Source organism: Sycon ciliatum, chromosome 6 (assembly GCF_964019385.1).
Source record: "Sycon ciliatum chromosome 6, ocSycCili1.1, whole genome shotgun sequence".
Lineage (NCBI taxonomy): Eukaryota > Metazoa > Porifera > Calcarea > Leucosolenida > Sycettidae > Sycon > Sycon ciliatum.
In genome coordinates, this window is record NC_088648.1 from 25,604,393 (window position 1) to 25,624,105 (window position 19,713).

At 46.1% G+C, this 19,713-nt stretch overlaps 1 protein-coding gene across 1 annotated transcript; it reads left to right on the top strand.

Annotated features, from left to right (window-relative positions):
* Positions 1 to 369: 369 nt before the first annotated feature.
* On the top strand, positions 370 to 19,460 carry LOC135819774 (uncharacterized). The gene is made up of 8 exons (XM_065333041.1): positions 370 to 478; positions 1,460 to 1,582; positions 2,325 to 2,447; positions 5,222 to 5,344; positions 6,370 to 6,492; positions 7,077 to 7,286; positions 8,244 to 8,387; positions 17,275 to 19,460. The coding sequence occupies exons 1-8, from the start codon at positions 376 to 378 to the stop codon at positions 18,837 to 18,839; spliced, it is 2,514 nt and encodes an 837-aa protein (XP_065189113.1). The 5' UTR covers positions 370 to 375; the 3' UTR covers positions 18,840 to 19,460.
* The last annotated feature ends 253 nt before the right edge of the window (positions 19,461 to 19,713 follow it).

The window sequence follows — 19,713 nt, forward strand, 5'->3', positions numbered from 1 at the left end:
TCGCCGCGACAGTAGCTTGATAATTTCTATGGTAGGGAATTTGCCTCCTTTATTCCCTTGACGGGGTAATTGCAAATATAGGAAAGGGCACATGTGTTACAAGTTCAGAGCTTCTGTCCACTACTGTAACAGGATAATAAGCAGTCAGAAAGTGCGATAATAGGGCACACAACTGACAGGCTACTGAGACATTCAACGACCAGATACCTAGCTCTAACACATCTCAAGTGCGCAAACCAACAGCCTTCCACTTTCTTGTTTGTACATTAATTTTACGATTGCACACATGACGGGGTAATTCGTTGAATGTAGACAAAACCTGTATGATGTGTACGTGGGTGCCTTTGATTTCCAGATTCTGATGAATGTTTAGCGATGACATTTCAATGCGATGTTAATGCTACATGTGTGGACAATATTGGCTCATACACATGTAGATGCAATGCTGGTTACACAGGAAATGGGAAAACCTGCTCAGGTAAGCCGTTATGGTTTGTTTAGAGCAGCAAGACAGTTTCCTTGGAAACAAGAATGCAATAATACAAAGAAGGACACACTTCAGGCTCTTGAACAATTTATTGAAACATTTCATGAGTATACTTTCAAGCCTTCTAGTCAGGCAAAATACAGGCAAAAGCAGAGGACCAAGAACAGTGGATCAAGTAGAGTAGAGAGGTGATAAGACAGGGCCTACTTGTACAATGTACTAAGCTGCTCAATGAAGTCCAGTCGCATCACTCAAGTCTGCGCCTGCACCATTTCACAGCCCAGTGTTTCCAGGTCTAGGGTATGTGTGCAATGCCCCCGCGCCGCATACTTGAATGACGCTACAGGACTTCACTGAGCAGCACTGTAGCTTGTTACAAGCTAGTAAACAGGTTCACTTAGACGAGCAACCAACTATAACCAGCATTTCTATAGGGTATATGATGAACATTCATCTGCCTGCATTATTAGTCTTTATATTTCGTGTTTTTGCCTCCCTTTCCTCAATGCCCTGATGATGTGCCCAATGGGCGAAATATTGACAAAGACATTAGTTATCTATTTGGTGCAGCTGAGAGCCTGTTGCCGGAATGGCAGTATTTTCAAGTGCCAATACTTGTTCAAACAATCTTTGCAGACGAATTGACCATGCACAGGCAAGCCTTTTTTGATGTCTGCTGTCTGTCAGATGATGGAAAGCATGTGTGTGTGTGTGTGTGTGTGTGTGATACTCGAGTAACAGCAACAGCCTGTTGCATCCCTTCTCCATATCTAGAAAATCCATTCAATGTCATGGTTTTCATCTTCACATACATTCTCTGTTCATTCATATGTGTGAAACAACCTGGTTGCATTTTGCTTTACCTCGGTTGCTCTGTTTATTCCATAAAATTCAAATTTGGCCTTTACCCTGAAGCTGCTGAGTAGGGGCATCTTCATGCATTAACATGATTTTCTCTCACTTCATTTCCAGATACTGATGAATGTAGCATTGGATTACATAGTTGTGCTGGCAATGCTACATGTGCAAACTCAGTGGGTTCATACAATTGTAACTGTAATGTTGGCTATGAGGGAATTGGCACTATCTGCTCCAGTAAGTTACTATGAAGTGGCATATCAGCTGAATGCCCCCATGGCATCAGGCAATCAGAGCACTTTATTACATGAGCTTTTGCATTACCAGTGTGACCTATCGGGAAGAGCTGTGTCCACCTTATGACATTGGTTGACGCAAAATGCAGTGGATACCACCTAACCTGCCCTGCCCTGCCCTCCCTTGCTTTGCCCCCCCCCCCCTGTCCTGCCCCGCTCTGCCCTGCCCTACGTCACCCTGCCCTGCTCTACCCTGTACTCCCCTGCCCTTCCCTGCTCTACCCTGCCTTGCCCTGCCCTGCTCTGTCCTTCTCCTCCATGTTCTGCCTTGCCTCCCCTGCCCTGCCTTGCCCTGCCCTACCCTCCTGCCCTGCCCTACCCTACCCTGCCCTGCCCTGCCCTACCCTGCCCTGTCCTGGCCTGCTCTGGCCTACTCTGTGCCAGAGTGTTACTTTGTTGCTTAGAGAGCTTTTCTGAAAAGACATGACTAACAAATCATCAATACAAACAAGTGCATTGGAGTCCTCCATTGCGTATTCTAATTTAATTCTGGTATCAATTCAGTCCACAGAAATATTTATGTACTGTAGCTCACCTCAGCGTTGCACTGGGAGCCACAGCAAGTGACTTGGTCAAATGTTCAATTTTTTAAGTATTTTCTGCCGGAGATTTTTGCTTTGCTATTCACACTCAAAATGGTTCATTCTATGGGGCTTTTCTTGCACATACTGTTCCTGCCTTAGATGCTAATGAATGTCTGACTGGCAAGCACCAGTGTGATGGCAATGCGACATGCGTGGACACTGTTGGTTCATACACGTGCACGTGTAATGCTGGGTATATGGGAAATGGAAGTCACTGCTCAAGTAAGTCATGGAATTCTCTCTATCAGTGATGACGTAATGTGTTTTGTCAGGGTAGTTGTAAACATAAGAACGTACAAAAAGGTACCAGTGATGAATAACCGTCAGGCGAAATTACTGGTCAGTCGGCGACACGCATTTTTCACAAAATTTTGCGTTTCACCTGCTGAGTATAGTATGCGTGTACTCGAGTCTCATCCTGAGCACGTTTTTTTCTTCTTTTTTTCAGCTCCAGTATAGCTGTATTTTTCATTGCAAAGCCGTCCTCGATTGTTGTGTTCGTTGTTCAAACGAAGTGGACATTCAATCAGGAAGGCAGAGGATATAGGAGCCTGATTGGAGTTTCTCGTGGCATAGGACGGCCACACAGAGACACTTTGGGATTTTCTGAATATAAAATACCGTACGCACGATGCTGAGATCAATTTGTGCGATATCAAATTGTTTGTGATCTACCACATCGAGCAGAACGGGATCCAAACACAAGCTTACCGACGGTTAGGCTGCCGACCTGACTGGACAAATGATCCCTGGCTTCACCAGACGCCAGAAGTCGGACACCATGTCCTTTGCCGCGACGTCCATCTCCAAAAAGAAATACATCTTCGTCGTGAAAAGGCTTGAAATACTCAATATTCAACCAAGTTTCGCGGACTCGCGCTTTCTCGGATCGATTAATTTCCTGTTGGAACAGTTGCAGGGCAGCTTCCAGCCACTGCTTCAACAGGCGATGGCTCCAAAGCATGCCTGGAACAAGCCATATCGAGGTTGCAAGCCACCCCTCTCAGCACAAAATTTGCAGAAATTCGAAATTTCAATGGTGGAAGATATACTATGAAGAGAATTTCAAAAAGTATGTTTCGCGGAGCGATCGCTCAACCTACGTCATTCAAACTTTGCAGGATGGTTCAGACGTACATGCTAGGCTTGGAACCACAGGCGATGATGCCATAGCTGACACACAGAGTAACACACACAGCAGATTCGTGTGCACAGATACTAAATTAGTGGACGTCGTCATCTTCTTCCCGCTGATCTCGAATGTACTATGACGTGCTATTGCGCCTGACGACTGTCCACTAACGTAACAAGATAATAGGCAGTTAGGAAGTGAGATACTTGCTCACTGAAGCTCGCACATCCTGCAGACTTGATTAACACCAATTTCATATACACCGCTGAACAGGAAGATATACATGAGCAGTCGACTGACTGAATGTACCTTAGGATCTGATTTTAACTTTCATCAATGTGACGTCGAAGTTACTCAAGGAAAACGTGACCATGATCGATTGTGAAGGCAATGAAGTCAAAGACGAAGTCGATCTTGAAGTATTTGTTTGCAGGTTAGAACGATCAATCAATCGATTGTAGGCAGTCAGAGCAGTGAGTAACAATGTCACATTGAGTTTGTCACTGTGCCGCATGAGGACGCGTCTCTCTCTGTCTCTCTCTCTCTACCTCCCTCCCTCTCTCCCTCTCTATCTATCTATCTACTTGTATCTATCTATCTATCTACTCAATCTGCGGACAGAACTGTTTCGACCTTTGTGGACTCATCAGCACAGCACAGAGGAAATGAGGCCAAACCTGATACCAGGCCCGAACGTACCTTTCCAGAGTGCTCAAACTGACAAGTCAGTGAGCTCTGCATAATCTATCTATCTCATTCTCTCTCTCGGTTTTTCTCTATCTATCTATCCATTTCTCTCTCTCTCTCTCTCTCTCTCTCTGTCTCTCTCTCTGTCTCTCTCTCTCTGTCTGTCTCTCTCTCTCTCTCTCTCTCTCTCTCTCTCTCTCTCTCTCTCTCTCTCTCTCTCTCTCTCTCTCTCTCTCTCTCTCTCTCTCTCTCTCTCTCTCTCTCTCTGTCTCTCTCTCTCTCTGTCTCTCTCTCTCTCTATCCATAGCCAGCAATCGCATGTCATCACGTACATTCAAAATCAACATAATTTTGCGAATCGACCTTTTTTTCAGGATCACTTTTCAACGAGGACGAAGCAAAGTCGGCCGAACGAAGCCTAGAGGAAGAAAATCACCCTCTCCACTTCACCACCACGATACTGACATAGATACGAGATGAAACAACTAAAAAATCCACAAGAAAACTGTACGGCCATCATCGCGCTGACTTTGGTCTGACTTTGGTCTGAGAATTTCTATCACGATCAAAAATGTACGAGGAGCACTCAAAAATAAGCCACAGACGTACCTTTATCGCTCTCTACTCCTTTTTCAAGGCACAAAAGTCGACTCTCCACTTTCAAACCAGGAACCAGACATACCAGTGGTCCTTTTCAGCTGCTCCGCGAGCGCAGGAAATGTTCACCAAGGGGCGCAGAGCAGCATCCATTCCAGAAAAAGAGCTAAAATACGAGTGAGACTGCATGACTGAGTACATGAGTACATGTATGAGTACATGCAGAAAATAGTCAATTTCAGCGTTTCTGCTCCAAACAGCAACTAGCTTCGACTAGAAACAAAGATTACATCAAAGGATCAAAGAACAACCATTTTCTGCAGTTTTTTTGCGGCTGGCTTCCTTGTGCTTGGCCCAGCACGCCAAAAATCACACCTCGGAGGAGTACAAAAATTACGACTCTCAGATGTCCTCGATTGCTGGCCATGTCTCTCTCTCTCTCTCTCTCTCTCCCTCTGTCTCTCTCTCTCTCTCACACTCTTTTTCATTCTTTCTGTAGTCAAATTTGTCTATTAAAAAATGTTCTGGACTTTGCGAAGCACATTGTAACACGGAACCATGTATGTTTCCTATCCATCAGATGCTGATGAATGTGTATCAGGTAAGTACCAATGTCATGGCAATGCTACCTGTATGGACACTGTGGGTTCATACGCATGTGAATGTAACACTGGATACATGGGCAATGGAACATTCTGCTCCGGTGAGTACGTAGGTCCCCATCTCCCGTGCATGGTTTCCTTGCACATCCTTCCCCAGCTGGCCTGGATCTCGTCTACGGCACTTTCCGTTGTCCCATGAGGGCACCTTTGGAGCGTTTTGCTCAGCTAGCCGGCCGACTAGCCCTATCTTGCCCATCCATTCACCAGTGACCGTCTTCAGGAATGGTTTGCCGAAAAAGCATGCAATAATCTGCATGACTTTGCATGGAGAAATCTCTACAACGCATCATCCTCTGAAGATCTGAAGATGGGTCACATCCCTATTCCTTGTATCCGTATAGAGGGGTGTATGACCCAGAACAGAAGGTCACAGTAGGTAGTAGCACTGCACTATCTTTGCCATTTCATCATCCACAAAGCTGTACAATGCTACATTCTGGGGTGGGTCCTTCAGCCCTTTCTTGATTATCACGCGGCAGGCATTGGAGTTACAGAGTGTTAGTGACGGTCGTGAGTTTCCCTCGGCAACTGACATGACAATTCTTTTTTTACGAACTTAGAATGCGGACGTGCGACTAGTTGTTGGAGGTGACAGCGTTGTGAATAGCTATACTGGCTCTCAACGTCTGTTTAGCACCACTCCATGAGCGACTCTGACTCACGCTGCTACCTGGGGCTTCACGAGGTGTTTGTCGCGCTGGAAACAAAGCGTCTCTGTAAGTTTGTATCCCTGGTGATGGTTTGGCCTGGAAAGCAGTATATAAGTAGTGCTTTTCAGGCACAATCTTCCTCAGCCTACTCAAGCTCAACTGATGAGGGGTGAATTCCCCGAAACACTGTGTATTGAGCAGGGAGTGGTGCTTTCTTTCAGGTTTGCCGAGCGGAAGGTTCGACGTGCTCCTCGTGTGCTCCGGATGGCAGTCGTGAGTCAGTCAAGTGTCAAGTTCGGCAAGAAGCGTGTGCTCCTCGTTGGAGCAACCAACTTCATGATTAATTCTTTTTTTAATGCCTTTAAGTGCTGTTAATTGGAAAACGAGCATGTGCACCATTTTTTCTGCTTTTTCAGATGTTAATGAATGTAACAGTGGAGAACATCGGTGTGATGGTAATGCTACATGCACCAACTCAGTGGGTTCATACAAATGCGAATGTAACATTGCTTATCAGGGAAACGGCACACATTGCACATGTAAGTCAGCAGAATCTCAAGAACCAAGCATTTTCCAATTTTTTTGTTTTTCCAGAATTTACTGGCACGCCGAATCTACTCACCTCCCACCACTGTAGAAGCTGCATTAGTGCCTTCATGCCTTCATCCTTGATGGTGGTGGCGTTCCTGGTGAGGTGAAAAGCTCGGTCAAGTGGAGTCTCTGCGCAAACTGTGAAAATTGTGGCCACGAATGTTGTGATAGAATCACTTTTTTGTTTTTGTTATTTGAGTTTACAAGCTTTAGGTGTACATCACTCTGGCCAGTATTGGCCACTTGTCAAACTCAGAGTCGCTGCAAGAACGCTTTGGTCCTCTTCTTTGTCCAAGCATGTACATGTACAATCTAGCTTTCATGTAAAGAGAAAAGGACCTATAAGTAGGTTTCCTTGCTAGTAAATTACAAAAATCTCCTAGCCCTGCACCACGGGTATAAAACATGGCTAGAAGTTAACGCTGACTCACCAGCTGCACCCCAGACAACCATGTGATTTATTGCACGCCCTACAATGCTGTTTAAGAAAATCACTTTGTCCTGCCTATGTATGTCCAACCTCCTTTTCCAGTGGAATCCAAATTCTGTGGACCCTTCTCCCTTCCGAATCTTGCCGACACCATTGCTTCAATCGACACACTTGGCAAGTTGGGTGACCGTATTGTTATTGCCTGTGCCCTTGGGTACTATCTGATCAAAGGAACTAACTACACAGATGTATACACTTGCTCAATTCAAAATGATCAGGGAAGGTGGCAAGGTGACGCAACTTGCATGATTGGTGAGTGTGATTTTGTGTGCTGTGTTTTTTTATTGTGAAGAAGAGGTTGTTGCGACTCCGGCGATACTTAGGGAATTGTGTGTCGCTCCCTGCGAGGGAGTGCGTGCTTTTCCTGCCAACTTGAGTCAGGTGAGATGTGGGTGCTCCTGATATGGGCACCCACATCAGGAGCGACACACAATTGTTTTTTTGGTATTTTTACTGGATAGCCACAAACCATCACGGTGCAAACGACAGCAAGAAGATCCTGGCGTTTGCCGTTTAGGTGTGTGAGACAAATCTATTCGTGACTTGAAAATCAGTCTACGTGGAGAAAATCACGCATCGTCAAATTCCATGGCAAACTTCGGTCTACAGTTCTCCACGTAAACTTCTGTCCAAGGCAATGATATGTACATGGAGCTCATAACTAGCTCCATGATAATGTACATGGAGCTCATAACTAGCTCAGTGATATGTACACGGAGCTAGTAACTAGCTCGCGTTGTGAGGCCCACCAAATGCTCAGCTCCAGCCAGCCATTTGCTATCACAAACTGAATTCTGAAACTGACCTGAAAGAGAAGAGCTGCCATTTTTCAGGCCATGTTTCATGTTGCCCACCCCCCTCACTCACATGCACACACATTCTGAGAGACCCATGTGGATTAAGGTGATGCTAGCTAGGCCAAAGCGGACAACTTTTTCAAACCAGAGCATTGTCTACTATGTCGATGGAATGCATGGAACTTGACAATGTCAAAGAAAACCACTCTCTTCAATCAGCAGGCCAGGGTAGATATTAGAAACCCATTATGCTTAATTTGCTTCTCTAACTTAGAAATAGAATTAATTCTCTTTTCTACAGAAACTACTAAAAAATGTATCAGGAAGCACTAGGCTACTGTACTTTTCTACTGCTTTTTTCTGCACCTCTAACAAGCAGCCCATTGCTGTTGTTGTTTTTGTCTTGGTCCAGAAGAAGCAGCTTCCCCACTCACCAGTACATACGTCATAGCGATATCTGTGTCTTCTAGCAGTCTTCTTCTTGGATTTATAGTCATCGCCTTCCTGATCAAGTCGCGTCAGCACCAGCATGCGGATAGCTTGAACATCAAGAAGTGTGAGTAGTCCTGATGCCTATCTGCTGTGCAATGTAGTAGTAGTAGTAGTAGTAGTAGTAGTAGTAGTAGTAGTAGTAGTAGTAGTAGTAGTAGTAGTAGTAGTAGTAGTAGTAGTAGTAGTAGTAGTAGTAGTAGTAGTAGTAGTAGTAGTAGTAGTAGTAGTAGTAGTAGTAGTAGTAGTAGTAGTAGTAGTAGTAGTAGTAGTAGTAGTAGTAGTAGTAGTAGTAGTAGTAGTAGTAGTAGTAGTAGTAGTAGTAGTAGTAGTAGTAGTAGTAGTAGTAGTAGTAGTAGTAGTAGTAGTAGTAGTAGTAGTAGTAGTAGTAGTAGTAGTAGTAGTAGTAGTAGTAGTAGTAGTAGTAGTAGTAGTAGTAGTAGTAGTAGTAGTAGTAGTAGTAGTAGTAGTAGTAGTAGTAGTAGTAGTAGTAGTAGTAGTAGTAGTAGTAGTAGTAGTAGTAGTAGTAGTAGTAGTAGTAGTAGTAGTAGTAGTAGTAGTAGTAGTAGTAGTAGTAGTAGTAGTAGTAGTAGTAGTAGTAGTAGTAGTAGTAGTAGTAGTAGTAGTAGTAGTAGTAGTAGTAGTAGTAGTAGTAGTAGTAGTAGTAGTAGTAGTAGTAGTAGTAGTAGTAGTAGTAGTAGTAGTAGTAGTAGTAGTAGTAGTAGTAGTAGTAGTAGTAGTAGTAGTAGTAGTAGTAGTAGTAGTAGTAGTAGTAGTAGTAGTAGTAGTAGTAGTAGTAGTAGTAGTAGTAGTAGTAGTAGTAGTAGTAGTAGTAGTAGTAGTAGTAGTAGTAGTAGTAGTAGTAGTAGTAGTAGTAGTAGTAGTAGTAGTAGTAGTAGTAGTAGTAGTAGTAGTAGTAGTAGTAGTAGTAGTAGTAGTAGTAGTAGTAGTAGTAGTAGTAGTAGTAGTAGTAGTAGTAGTAGTAGTAGTAGTAGTAGTAGTAGTAGTAGTAGTAGTAGTAGTAGTAGTAGTAGTAGTAGTAGTAGTAGTAGTAGTAGTAGTAGTAGTAGTAGTAGTAGTAGTAGTAGTAGTAGTAGTAGTAGTAGTAGTAGTAGTAGTAGTAGTAGTAGTAGTAGTAGTAGTAGTAGTAGTAGTAGTAGTAGTAGTAGTAGTAGTAGTAGTAGTAGTAGTAGTAGTAGTAGTAGTAGTAGTAGTAGTAGTAGTAGTAGTAGTAGTAGTAGTAGTAGTAGTAGTAGTAGTAGTAGTAGTAGTAGTAGTAGTAGTAGTAGTAGTAGTAGTAGTAGTAGTAGTAGTAGTAGTAGTAGTAGTAGTAGTAGTAGTAGTAGTAGTAGTAGTAGTAGTAGTAGTAGTAGTAGTAGTAGTAGTAGTAGTAGTAGTAGTAGTAGTAGTAGTAGTAGTAGTAGTAGTAGTAGTAGTAGTAGTAGTAGTAGTAGTAGTAGTAGTAGTAGTAGTAGTAGTAGTAGTAGTAGTAGTAGTAGTAGTAGTAGTAGTAGTAGTAGTAGTAGTAGTAGTAGTAGTAGTAGTAGTAGTAGTAGTAGTAGTAGTAGTAGTAGTAGTAGTAGTAGTAGTAGTAGTAGTAGTAGTAGTAGTAGTAGTAGTAGTAGTAGTAGTAGTAGTAGTAGTAGTAGTAGTAGTAGTAGTAGTAGTAGTAGTAGTAGTAGTAGTAGTAGTAGTAGTAGTAGTAGTAGTAGTAGTAGTAGTAGTAGTAGTAGTAGTAGTAGTAGTAGTAGTAGTAGTAGTAGTAGTAGTAGTAGTAGTAGTAGTAGTAGTAGTAGTAGTAGTAGTAGTAGTAGTAGTAGTAGTAGTAGTAGTAGTAGTAGTAGTAGTAGTAGTAGTAGTAGTAGTAGTAGTAGTAGTAGTAGTAGTAGTAGTAGTAGTAGTAGTAGTAGTAGTAGTAGTAGTAGTAGTAGTAGTAGTAGTAGTAGTAGTAGTAGTAGTAGTAGTAGTAGTAGTAGTAGTAGTAGTAGTAGTAGTAGTAGTAGTAGTAGTAGTAGTAGTAGTAGTAGTAGTAGTAGTAGTAGTAGTAGTAGTAGTAGTAGTAGTAGTAGTAGTAGTAGTAGTAGTAGTAGTAGTAGTAGTAGTAGTAGTAGTAGTAGTAGTAGTAGTAGTAGTAGTAGTAGTAGTAGTAGTAGTAGTAGTAGTAGTAGTAGTAGTAGTAGTAGTAGTAGTAGTAGTAGTAGTAGTAGTAGTAGTAGTAGTAGTAGTAGTAGTAGTAGTAGTAGTAGTAGTAGTAGTAGTAGTAGTAGTAGTAGTAGTAGTAGTAGTAGTAGTAGTAGTAGTAGTAGTAGTAGTAGTAGTAGTAGTAGTAGTAGTAGTAGTAGTAGTAGTAGTAGTAGTAGTAGTAGTAGTAGTAGTAGTAGTAGTAGTAGTAGTAGTAGTAGTAGTAGTAGTAGTAGTAGTAGTAGTAGTAGTAGTAGTAGTAGTAGTAGTAGTAGTAGTAGTAGTAGTAGTAGTAGTAGTAGTAGTAGTAGTAGTAGTAGTAGTAGTAGTAGTAGTAGTAGTAGTAGTAGTAGTAGTAGTAGTAGTAGTAGTAGTAGTAGTAGTAGTAGTAGTAGTAGTAGTAGTAGTAGTAGTAGTAGTAGTAGTAGTAGTAGTAGTAGTAGTAGTAGTAGTAGTAGTAGTAGTAGTAGTAGTAGTAGTAGTAGTAGTAGTAGTAGTAGTAGTAGTAGTAGTAGTAGTAGTAGTAGTAGTAGTAGTAGTAGTAGTAGTAGTAGTAGTAGTAGTAGTAGTAGTAGTAGTAGTAGTAGTAGTAGTAGTAGTAGTAGTAGTAGTAGTAGTAGTAGTAGTAGTAGTAGTAGTAGTAGTAGTAGTAGTAGTAGTAGTAGTAGTAGTAGTAGTAGTAGTAGTAGTAGTAGTAGTAGTAGTAGTAGTAGTAGTAGTAGTAGTAGTAGTAGTAGTAGTAGTAGTAGTAGTAGTAGTAGTAGTAGTAGTAGTAGTAGTAGTAGTAGTAGTAGTAGTAGTAGTAGTAGTAGTAGTAGTAGTAGTAGTAGTAGTAGTAGTAGTAGTAGTAGTAGTAGTAGTAGTAGTAGTAGTAGTAGTAGTAGTAGTAGTAGTAGTAGTAGTAGTAGTAGTAGTAGTAGTAGTAGTAGTAGTAGTAGTAGTAGTAGTAGTAGTAGTAGTAGTAGTAGTAGTAGTAGTAGTAGTTTTACGGGCAATGAGCATATGCGTAAACCAAAAGCAACAAGAAACTCAATAAACAATGTCCAACAAAAGAATCTGCTGACTGCAAAAAAGGAACAAGGTACAACTCAAGTCCAATAGATCGCGTATGGTACGTATGTGTGAACAAACCAAAAGCCGATTGAGTGGTGAATGTGGAATGTGTAAGTTGAAAACTGACTGCAAAAAAGGACACAAGGTAAAACTCAAGTCCAATAGATCGCGTATGGTACGTATGTGTGAACAAACCAAAAGCCGATTGAGTGGTGAATGTGGAATGTGTAAGTTGAAAACTCGAGTCTGATAAATAGCCTATTGGGGGTATATGTGTAAAAACATCATAAACCAATAGGGTGGTGGATGTCTAATTTGTCTGCGTGTGAATGCTTATTTCGATCTGTCCGATAAACAAAACAAAACAAACTATTATAAAAGTAGAACCAAAAAAAACAAAAAAACAAAAAAAAAAAACAAAGACATGCTCAAAAACAGATATGTCCGTTACGTCACAACATCCGTTTAGGATCGGCCACACAGCCCCATGCCACTACCGGAGCAGCATGCACTCCGTGACAAACGAATTGCCACGGCGTACGCCCCGAGCTCCCCGGCATCCACGCAGACAGGTTACGGCCCAGCGGAGGAGGCAGAAGGCAATCTTGGCACGAAGATGGTGCATGACGACGGAGTACTGTAGGTCAGAGTGCTTCTCCACCACGCGCTGAACAAGCCGCTTCAGGAACATTCCACACTCTGCCCCAGCCATGCCATTCGTAGCAAACACCAACGGAGTGAAGGCACCTCGCTCGACGTCCGTGATCCTCTGGCAGTATTTTCGCTTCTTCTCCAACTCGTTGGTGCGCAGTTGGCCAAGGGCTTCCGAACGCGACAGCAGGGACGCTTTAGGGTGGGTGACCCTGACATCAAAGAAAGCGTCCTGCTGCCTTGTCCAGAAACCCCCGGCCCTGATGTCCAAACGAGCTTCAGCGCTGCGATTGGCGGTCCGGCCGGCGAGCACCTCGCCATCGAGAGGGAGCAGTCTAGGCTCGACCTCCACGTCTGGCACGACATCGCCAAGGACAGCCGCCAGGGTGTCCCGGATTTCGTCATGACGTGCCATCGGGTACCCCCCATGTGGACACGTCATCGAGTGGTGTAGGGTGGTGTCCGCTCCACAAGCGCATTTGCACGGGACATCCAGTGGCAGGTACCCATAGCGTATGCACACCGCATCTCGAAAGTCGGACTTGTTCAGGATTGTCCGGTGCGCAGTAAGCGGGGCACACGTCAGCCATGACGACACACCCTTCTCACCGGCGATATCTGTGAGGAATTTCTGAGGCGGTGGCAGATCGGGATACAACGCCGCGACTAGTACCTTCTGCGACTTCTCCTTGTCCTTGCGACGTGAGACCGCTCGCTTGCGGGACTCGGTAACGGCTGCGACCGACGGGTTATCACGAACCGGCTGGGTGGTGTGGACCCCAGGTTCTGGCCGGGTCACAGGTCCAGGAGGATCACGAACGGACGCAGCAGAAGACGCAGCAGAAGCAGAAGCAACCGACAATGGTGGATTCCGGTGCGATGCCAAAGACACCTCCTCGCCATCGGGCACGGACGCAGCAGAAGCAGAAGCAACCGACAAGGGTGGATTCTGAGGCGATGCCAAAGACACCTCCTCGCCATCGGGGACGGCACTCCCCGAACCATCACCGACCATCAGACGTACAAGCGGCTCCGTCACCGCAACAGAAGTGGAATACTCCCGCTCCGCCTCAGCCGCCAGAATCGGGATGTTTAGGCCTCCAAGGCGGGTGGGCACTGAGAGGAGTCGCCGAAGGCTTGCCTCATCAGGCACCTCCCGACCCAAGAGGAGGGGTAGCAGGTCACGGTTGACCAGGGTATCCAGGCGCTCTAGTAACGCAGGCGGGCAGGATGCCACTCGGAGCACGTAGCGCCACTTGGAGTAGACACCCTGCAGCGTGGCGTAAACTGCATGAGGCTGAGTACGGGCCACAGATACCAGGTTCACCACCTGCCTGCACCAGGCGGATACCGCCTCCTCAAGGTACGCGGCCTTGAAGCTTCCTGTGCCGAGCACTCCCCCCAGATATCGACAACCGGAGGTGATGATTTTGATGCCGGTGCCGGCGAACAGGGTGGACGCCTCCTCCAAACACTCCTCCTTGACCAGCAGCACCGTTTTTGTTGGGTTAGGGGTATATCCGTAGGCCGGGCCAAGCTCCTTCACACTGTTCCAATAGCGCAACAGAGACCGGACACGGCCAGCGGCGGAATCGTCGTCAGCGTACCACTCCTGCACGATATCGGGGCAGAGCTCTCCCAAGCGGCGTATGAGAGGCGTTATGGCCACAGCGTATATTCCCATCGCCAAGGGATCGCCCTGACAGGTACCCTCGCGCGACAGCACTTCGCCACCACCAGCAACAAACAATCGGCTTGGCGAACGGTAGGTGTTGTGGAAGATCTGGCCAAGCGGCGGGCAGACCACGGGTACATTATGCATGGCGACGGCACGGTTCAGCGAGTTGAAAGCGTTCCCTGCATCTACCAGTAGGATCGCCTCAGTCGCTGGTTGCTCAAAGAGGTGCTCCATGGCATGTACCGCAGCCTCGCAGCCAGATGGGACACCCGCGCACAGCTGCAGAGGAGCCGTGACCATGAGCATGTCAGGCTCTATCACTCGGGCGACAGCCTTGCAGACGATCCTACGGAACACCTCACCCACTGCGATTGGCCGCACGCCCGGGTTCTTATTGAGCGGAATCAGCCGGGCCGCAGTGAAGGCTGCCAAGGAATCCGGGTCAACATCCTCCCTGCACAGAAGCCTGGCGGTCTCCGCCATGGAAGAAGCCAGCCGGTCCGAACAAGCTCCGTAGCATGTCAGCATTCGCTGCCAAGCCTCTGCGTCAAGGCCAGACGGGCCGGATGAGCCGGACATCTCGCGAGCGACGCGTTTAATCAAGGCGGGTGTCAGCCTCTCAAACAGAATGGGATCACATTCAGGCCTGTCCGCCGCATCCACCAGAACGCTCGGGTCAGGGCTAGCAGGTAATGGGTACTTTTCGAGAAGTGCATCTCTCACGGTCTTCCCAGTGTCGGCGTCCATGACCTCATCCATCGCCAATACCCCACCGGACGAGGCTGATGAGGCGAGACGAATGGCCGATTGTATTCTGCCGGAGAAGACCAGCTTGCTGAATCTCATATCATCAATTTGCCCATCTGCCTCCCGAGGCCCAGAGTCCCGAAGAGGGGGCAAATGTGCCTGGAGGCACCGTCCCTCGCGCAGCAGCTCACCAATCCGCCCAGATTCCCATAGGCCGAGACGCCGATCAAGGTGCGGTGCCGAAGCCCCGTACTGGGTAGCACATGGCTTCTGTAGGAGCAACTGGGAAGCCACGACCACAGCCGCCCAGGCATGCCGGCGCGCTGCACCACCAACAGCAAACGAGTGCATGAGGTCAGCCAGTAGAGCCACAAACCGCCGACCCACGGCTCCATGTGGCACAATAAATAGATTCCGACGCCACGTGATGACCTCCTCATATGCGCTGAGAACAGACTCAGTAGTAACAGCAGCAGCAGCAGCAGCAGGATCCGGTCCCGGATCCGGCACAGAACCACGTGCACCAGGGGCGTTAGAAACCGGCTCTGATCCAACAGCAGAGCGCGGTGCCACATCCGGGGCTCCAGGCCGCGGAACAGGCTCCGAAACTGGGGCACTGTCATCCCTCGAACTGGGATCCCTGGAATCACGGCTGGGGACATTCATCGCCGCAATGCGTCCCGGTACACGAGCCACCGGAGACCTGGAGGCCGACCCATCCCGAGCATGACTCCTGCCCCTTCCGACAGCGCCAGGTGACGAGCGGCGCCGCCTGCCCAAAAAGCCTGGCCTCTCAGGAGATCTATCCGAATGGAATGCTGGATTCGGATCTGCAACCGGCACAATCGGAACCAGCTGAGCATTACCAAAATTGCGGCACCTACCCGCGCGACCAGGGTAGCAGCTCCCGCAGGCCCTGGCCGACACAGCACACGAGCAGCCACGGCAGCTCCCAGTCGACTTGCTGCACACACAGCATGGCTTCGATCCACCAGCGGGCTGTGACATGCCACCAGTAGTAGTAGTAGTAGTAGTAGTAGTAGTAGTAGTAGTAGTAGTAGTAGTAGTAGTAGTAGTAGTAGTAGTAGTAGTAGTAGTAGTAGTAGTAGTAGTAGTAGTAGTAGTAGTAGTAGTAGTAGTAGTAGTAGTAGTAGTAGTAGTAGTAGGCTGTTCCTGCACACATGAACCATACTGTGCAGATATGAAGTTGTATGTGTTGGTGTTGTCGCTACCCAGATCGATTTTTTCAAATTTATTTTTAGGGCTCAAACAGTTAGTCCGATTAATTAACCAAAAGGTTTTACAACCTATCGTGTACATACACATGCATAAATGTACACTACATAGTACAATCCGCGACAATTTGAATCAACTCCCTGCCATCTTTAATGCTTCTGGTCTGTGAATATGCGTGAGTGGGCATGCAGACATGGGCATGTATTTAGTAGTAATTCCACACGGTACATTCTCGAACAAGTATACTGCACTACACTGTTCAAACTAGCTAATTGCTGGACTGATGTGACTTACAGGTTATAACCGATAAACCGCCGTTCGAGCCCTCTTTATTTTGTCCACTCGAATCAAAGAAATGAGCTAGAAAGTGAGGCAGAGCATTGTCGACGGACTAAGCTCGAGCCTGTGACATTGCTGCATATTCGGCCAAGGTCAAAATCTTCACCATAGATTTGAGGCAGACCCTTCAGCACTCAACAATACGCTGAGCAAGACGAGCATTCAAATTTAGGTCTAGAAACTTCGTTTTCAAGCGATCCATGTCTCCAGGTGACATGCAATGACGGCAAACTAGCATTTTTTAGGTAGACTGTGCTGACCTTCCAGCGGGATAGGGTAAGCAGCTCCGCACCTTCTTCCTTTCCTTGACGAGTGCATCGCTGGTTTTGTTGGTGTTTTCAGACCTGCTACCTTCTCAGCAACATGCGCCAAACGTAGCCGTTTTTAGGGATTTGAGAACACTTTGTTCTTGCCATCGTCAACTTGAACATTTCGAATTCAGGATAGATACGCATATTCTTATACCCGAGTTTGCAGTTCTGACAAATGCCCACGCCAACGATGTGGGCCAGCACGAACTCCCGAAAAAATATGCCCAGTCTGGGGCAAAATAGTGCGGAGCACGATGAATTTGTTTGGTGCAGAAGAGAGCTGCAAGACCACCACAGCTTCCATAACAAGTATGCATTGCGTAGGAAGGGTCGTACCATTGCTCGAACTCAGAAAACAGCGATTCAGACAGTCCGAATAAGACAAGCAAGTCACAAGCATTGCGATTTGCGAAGCAACAATTGTAATGAAGCAGAGGAAGTAGGGGTGTGTGGCATCTCTAAATAACTACCTCTTAAAGAAAATCAGAATATCATAATTTGCCGGCCAGTGTGCAGTAACGTAGATTGCCGGGTATACATAAGCAAAACTAATCTTTCCCACTTGTTTCCTTCCAACTCACATGTGTAACAGATAACACTTGCTTACGCACTGACCATCACCTTTAAAGCCAAAACCACTGTGTATGTCATCTGTTGTCTCACTTTTCGCCTCAGTGTTGGGTTACGCTCCATTTCACGTTCATATAATAATTATGTGCGCCGATATCACGGAAATCTGCTGTTGTCTTCCTATGCAGCTGGCGCAGGAGCAATGGCTCGCCGGAAACGTGAGTCAACTTCCAGTGTGACAACGATGCTGACCGAAGTAGGCGGAGAGGACAAGCCAGGTATGACTAAACAAGACAGTAAGCTGAACAAATCTGCATCTGTGTCGTACCAGAACCAGAACGGGAAGGCCAACGCTACACACTCAACTGCAGCAGATGGCAAGGCGCAGTACTATAACGGCGCAGGGCAACGTCTAGATGGCGAAATGGAAATTTACAATGACTTGAAGTATCAGTCTGCAAAGTATGTTGCAGTGGCAGGTGCACAATCAGAGGATGAATACATCTTGGCAGACTCCCAACTGTACCATGAGGCAAAGGGATCGCGCAATGCAGGTATTGCCGGAATTTACGAAGGCAGTTATGTGGAGGCAAAACATGGAATGGATTCCACATGGTACAATGATGTGTTTCCCGAAGCACGCGGTCAGACCAGCGGTGAATTTAACGGGAACAGAGTCTCTAAAAGTTCGTCACATGGTGACCTATGCACAGGAGGAAAATATGAAAAGCCATCGGTCCAGAAGAGACATGCAGGCTACTCCAATGAAGTCACAGGAGATGATAATTATCCATACGGTAACAGCATGTCTCCGCCTGAGCATCATGGACTTGCTCCCGACTCTGCCTTCGGCCTTGACGTTAGCTGGAATGCATCTCGTTGGGGTAGTGACTATCTCTATGGAAACAGCGTATCGCCCACTGATTCGCGTTCTGCCTCGCCAGAAAAAAAACACCGCAAAAGTGCGCCGGTTCGGAAAAGAAGAGATGACGACTCAAACATGTGGGTTGCAGGGTCGCAAGGTGTGTCTGCTGCCAGCGATGGTGACCTGTATGGAAACGAGCTATCTCCCTCAACCTCTCTCAGTCATATTACTACAATTGGCAATGCTGGCTCGGATGGGGGGTCAACAAGTCATCCTAGACTCACACGCGCCGGCAAAGGTCAACAGAAGCCAAACGTGAGAACTGATGGGGATTATTTACGCTCGTTGGATATTCACTCGTCTGCTGAGGTAACGGCCAAGAAACGAAGCAAACCTACTGGAGCAAAAGGTGGCCATGCGTACATGGCGCCAAAAGATTGTAAGTACGAATCGGGAATAGATTACTGTCGCCCGGTTTCCACTGGTACTACTGCCACCGCCATGAGCGTTTCCAATGGGGGCAATGACGGCCAAGCATACATGGAAACTGGTGATGCCCTGTACAGGTCACGAATGGAAGGCAGTAGCCGACCTTCTACCACGGGCAAAGGCACCCGTCATTCCAAGCCAGTCAGTGATAGTCATGCCTATGTCGCCACTGCAGGTCTTGATTCTGCATATGGACTAATTGGTAACGACAGCTTTGCTCAGACTCGCAAGCAGACGACCTTGTCGAATACCAATAGCAGTAGCAAAACAAAGAACACTGTGGGGAGAATTGATGCCCTTGCCTCGACAGGTACCAGTGAACCAAAATCCAAACAGGGATACGAAAAGGCCAGGAGAAAACCAGATGGGTTGTACGTAGAGCTTTCCGAGAGGAAATGAATAATCTATGGCGGTACCCACTAGCAATGGAGCAAAGGGCGTCCAGTGAGCCCCTCAACAGATGGCAGTGCAGCCCCAGAAATTTTCGGCAAACTTTTACTCAGGAGCTGGTCTCCCAATGAAGCCACTATATGAAACAAAAGACCTAAGCTGATTACTTCATCTTCCGGTTCTGTGGGCGTGCTTTAAAGTCCTAGTTTGGCAACTAAGAAGAGAGGCACCATATCAATGGTGCAACAGTTACTAAGAAACACCATATCAATGGCGCAACAGTTACTAAGAAACACCATATCAATGGCGCAACAGTTACTAAGAAACACCATATCAATGGCGCAACAGTTACTAAGAAACACCATATCAATGGCGCAACAGTTACTAAGAAACACCATATCAATGGCGCAACAGTTACTAAGAAACACCATATCAATGGCGCAACAGTTACTAAGAAACACCATATCAATGGCGCAACAGTTACTAAGAAACACCATATCAATGGCGCAACAGTTACTAAGAAACACCATATCAATGGCGCAACAGTTACTAAGAAACACCATATCAATGGCGCAACAGTTACTAAGAAACACCATATCAATGGCGCAACAGTTACTAAGAAACACCATATCAATGGCGCAACAGTTACTAAGAAACACCATATCAATGGTGCAACAGTTACTAAGAAACACCATATCAATGGCGCAACAGTTACTAAGAAACACCATATCAATGGTGCAACAGTTACTAAGAAACACCATATCAATGGTGCAACAGTTACTAAGAAACACCATATCAATGGCGCAACAGTTAATGAACGGGTAATTTCCTCCAAGGAGCTGGTCTCCTACCGAAGCCATTACTCCCTGTGAGCAATGGAGAT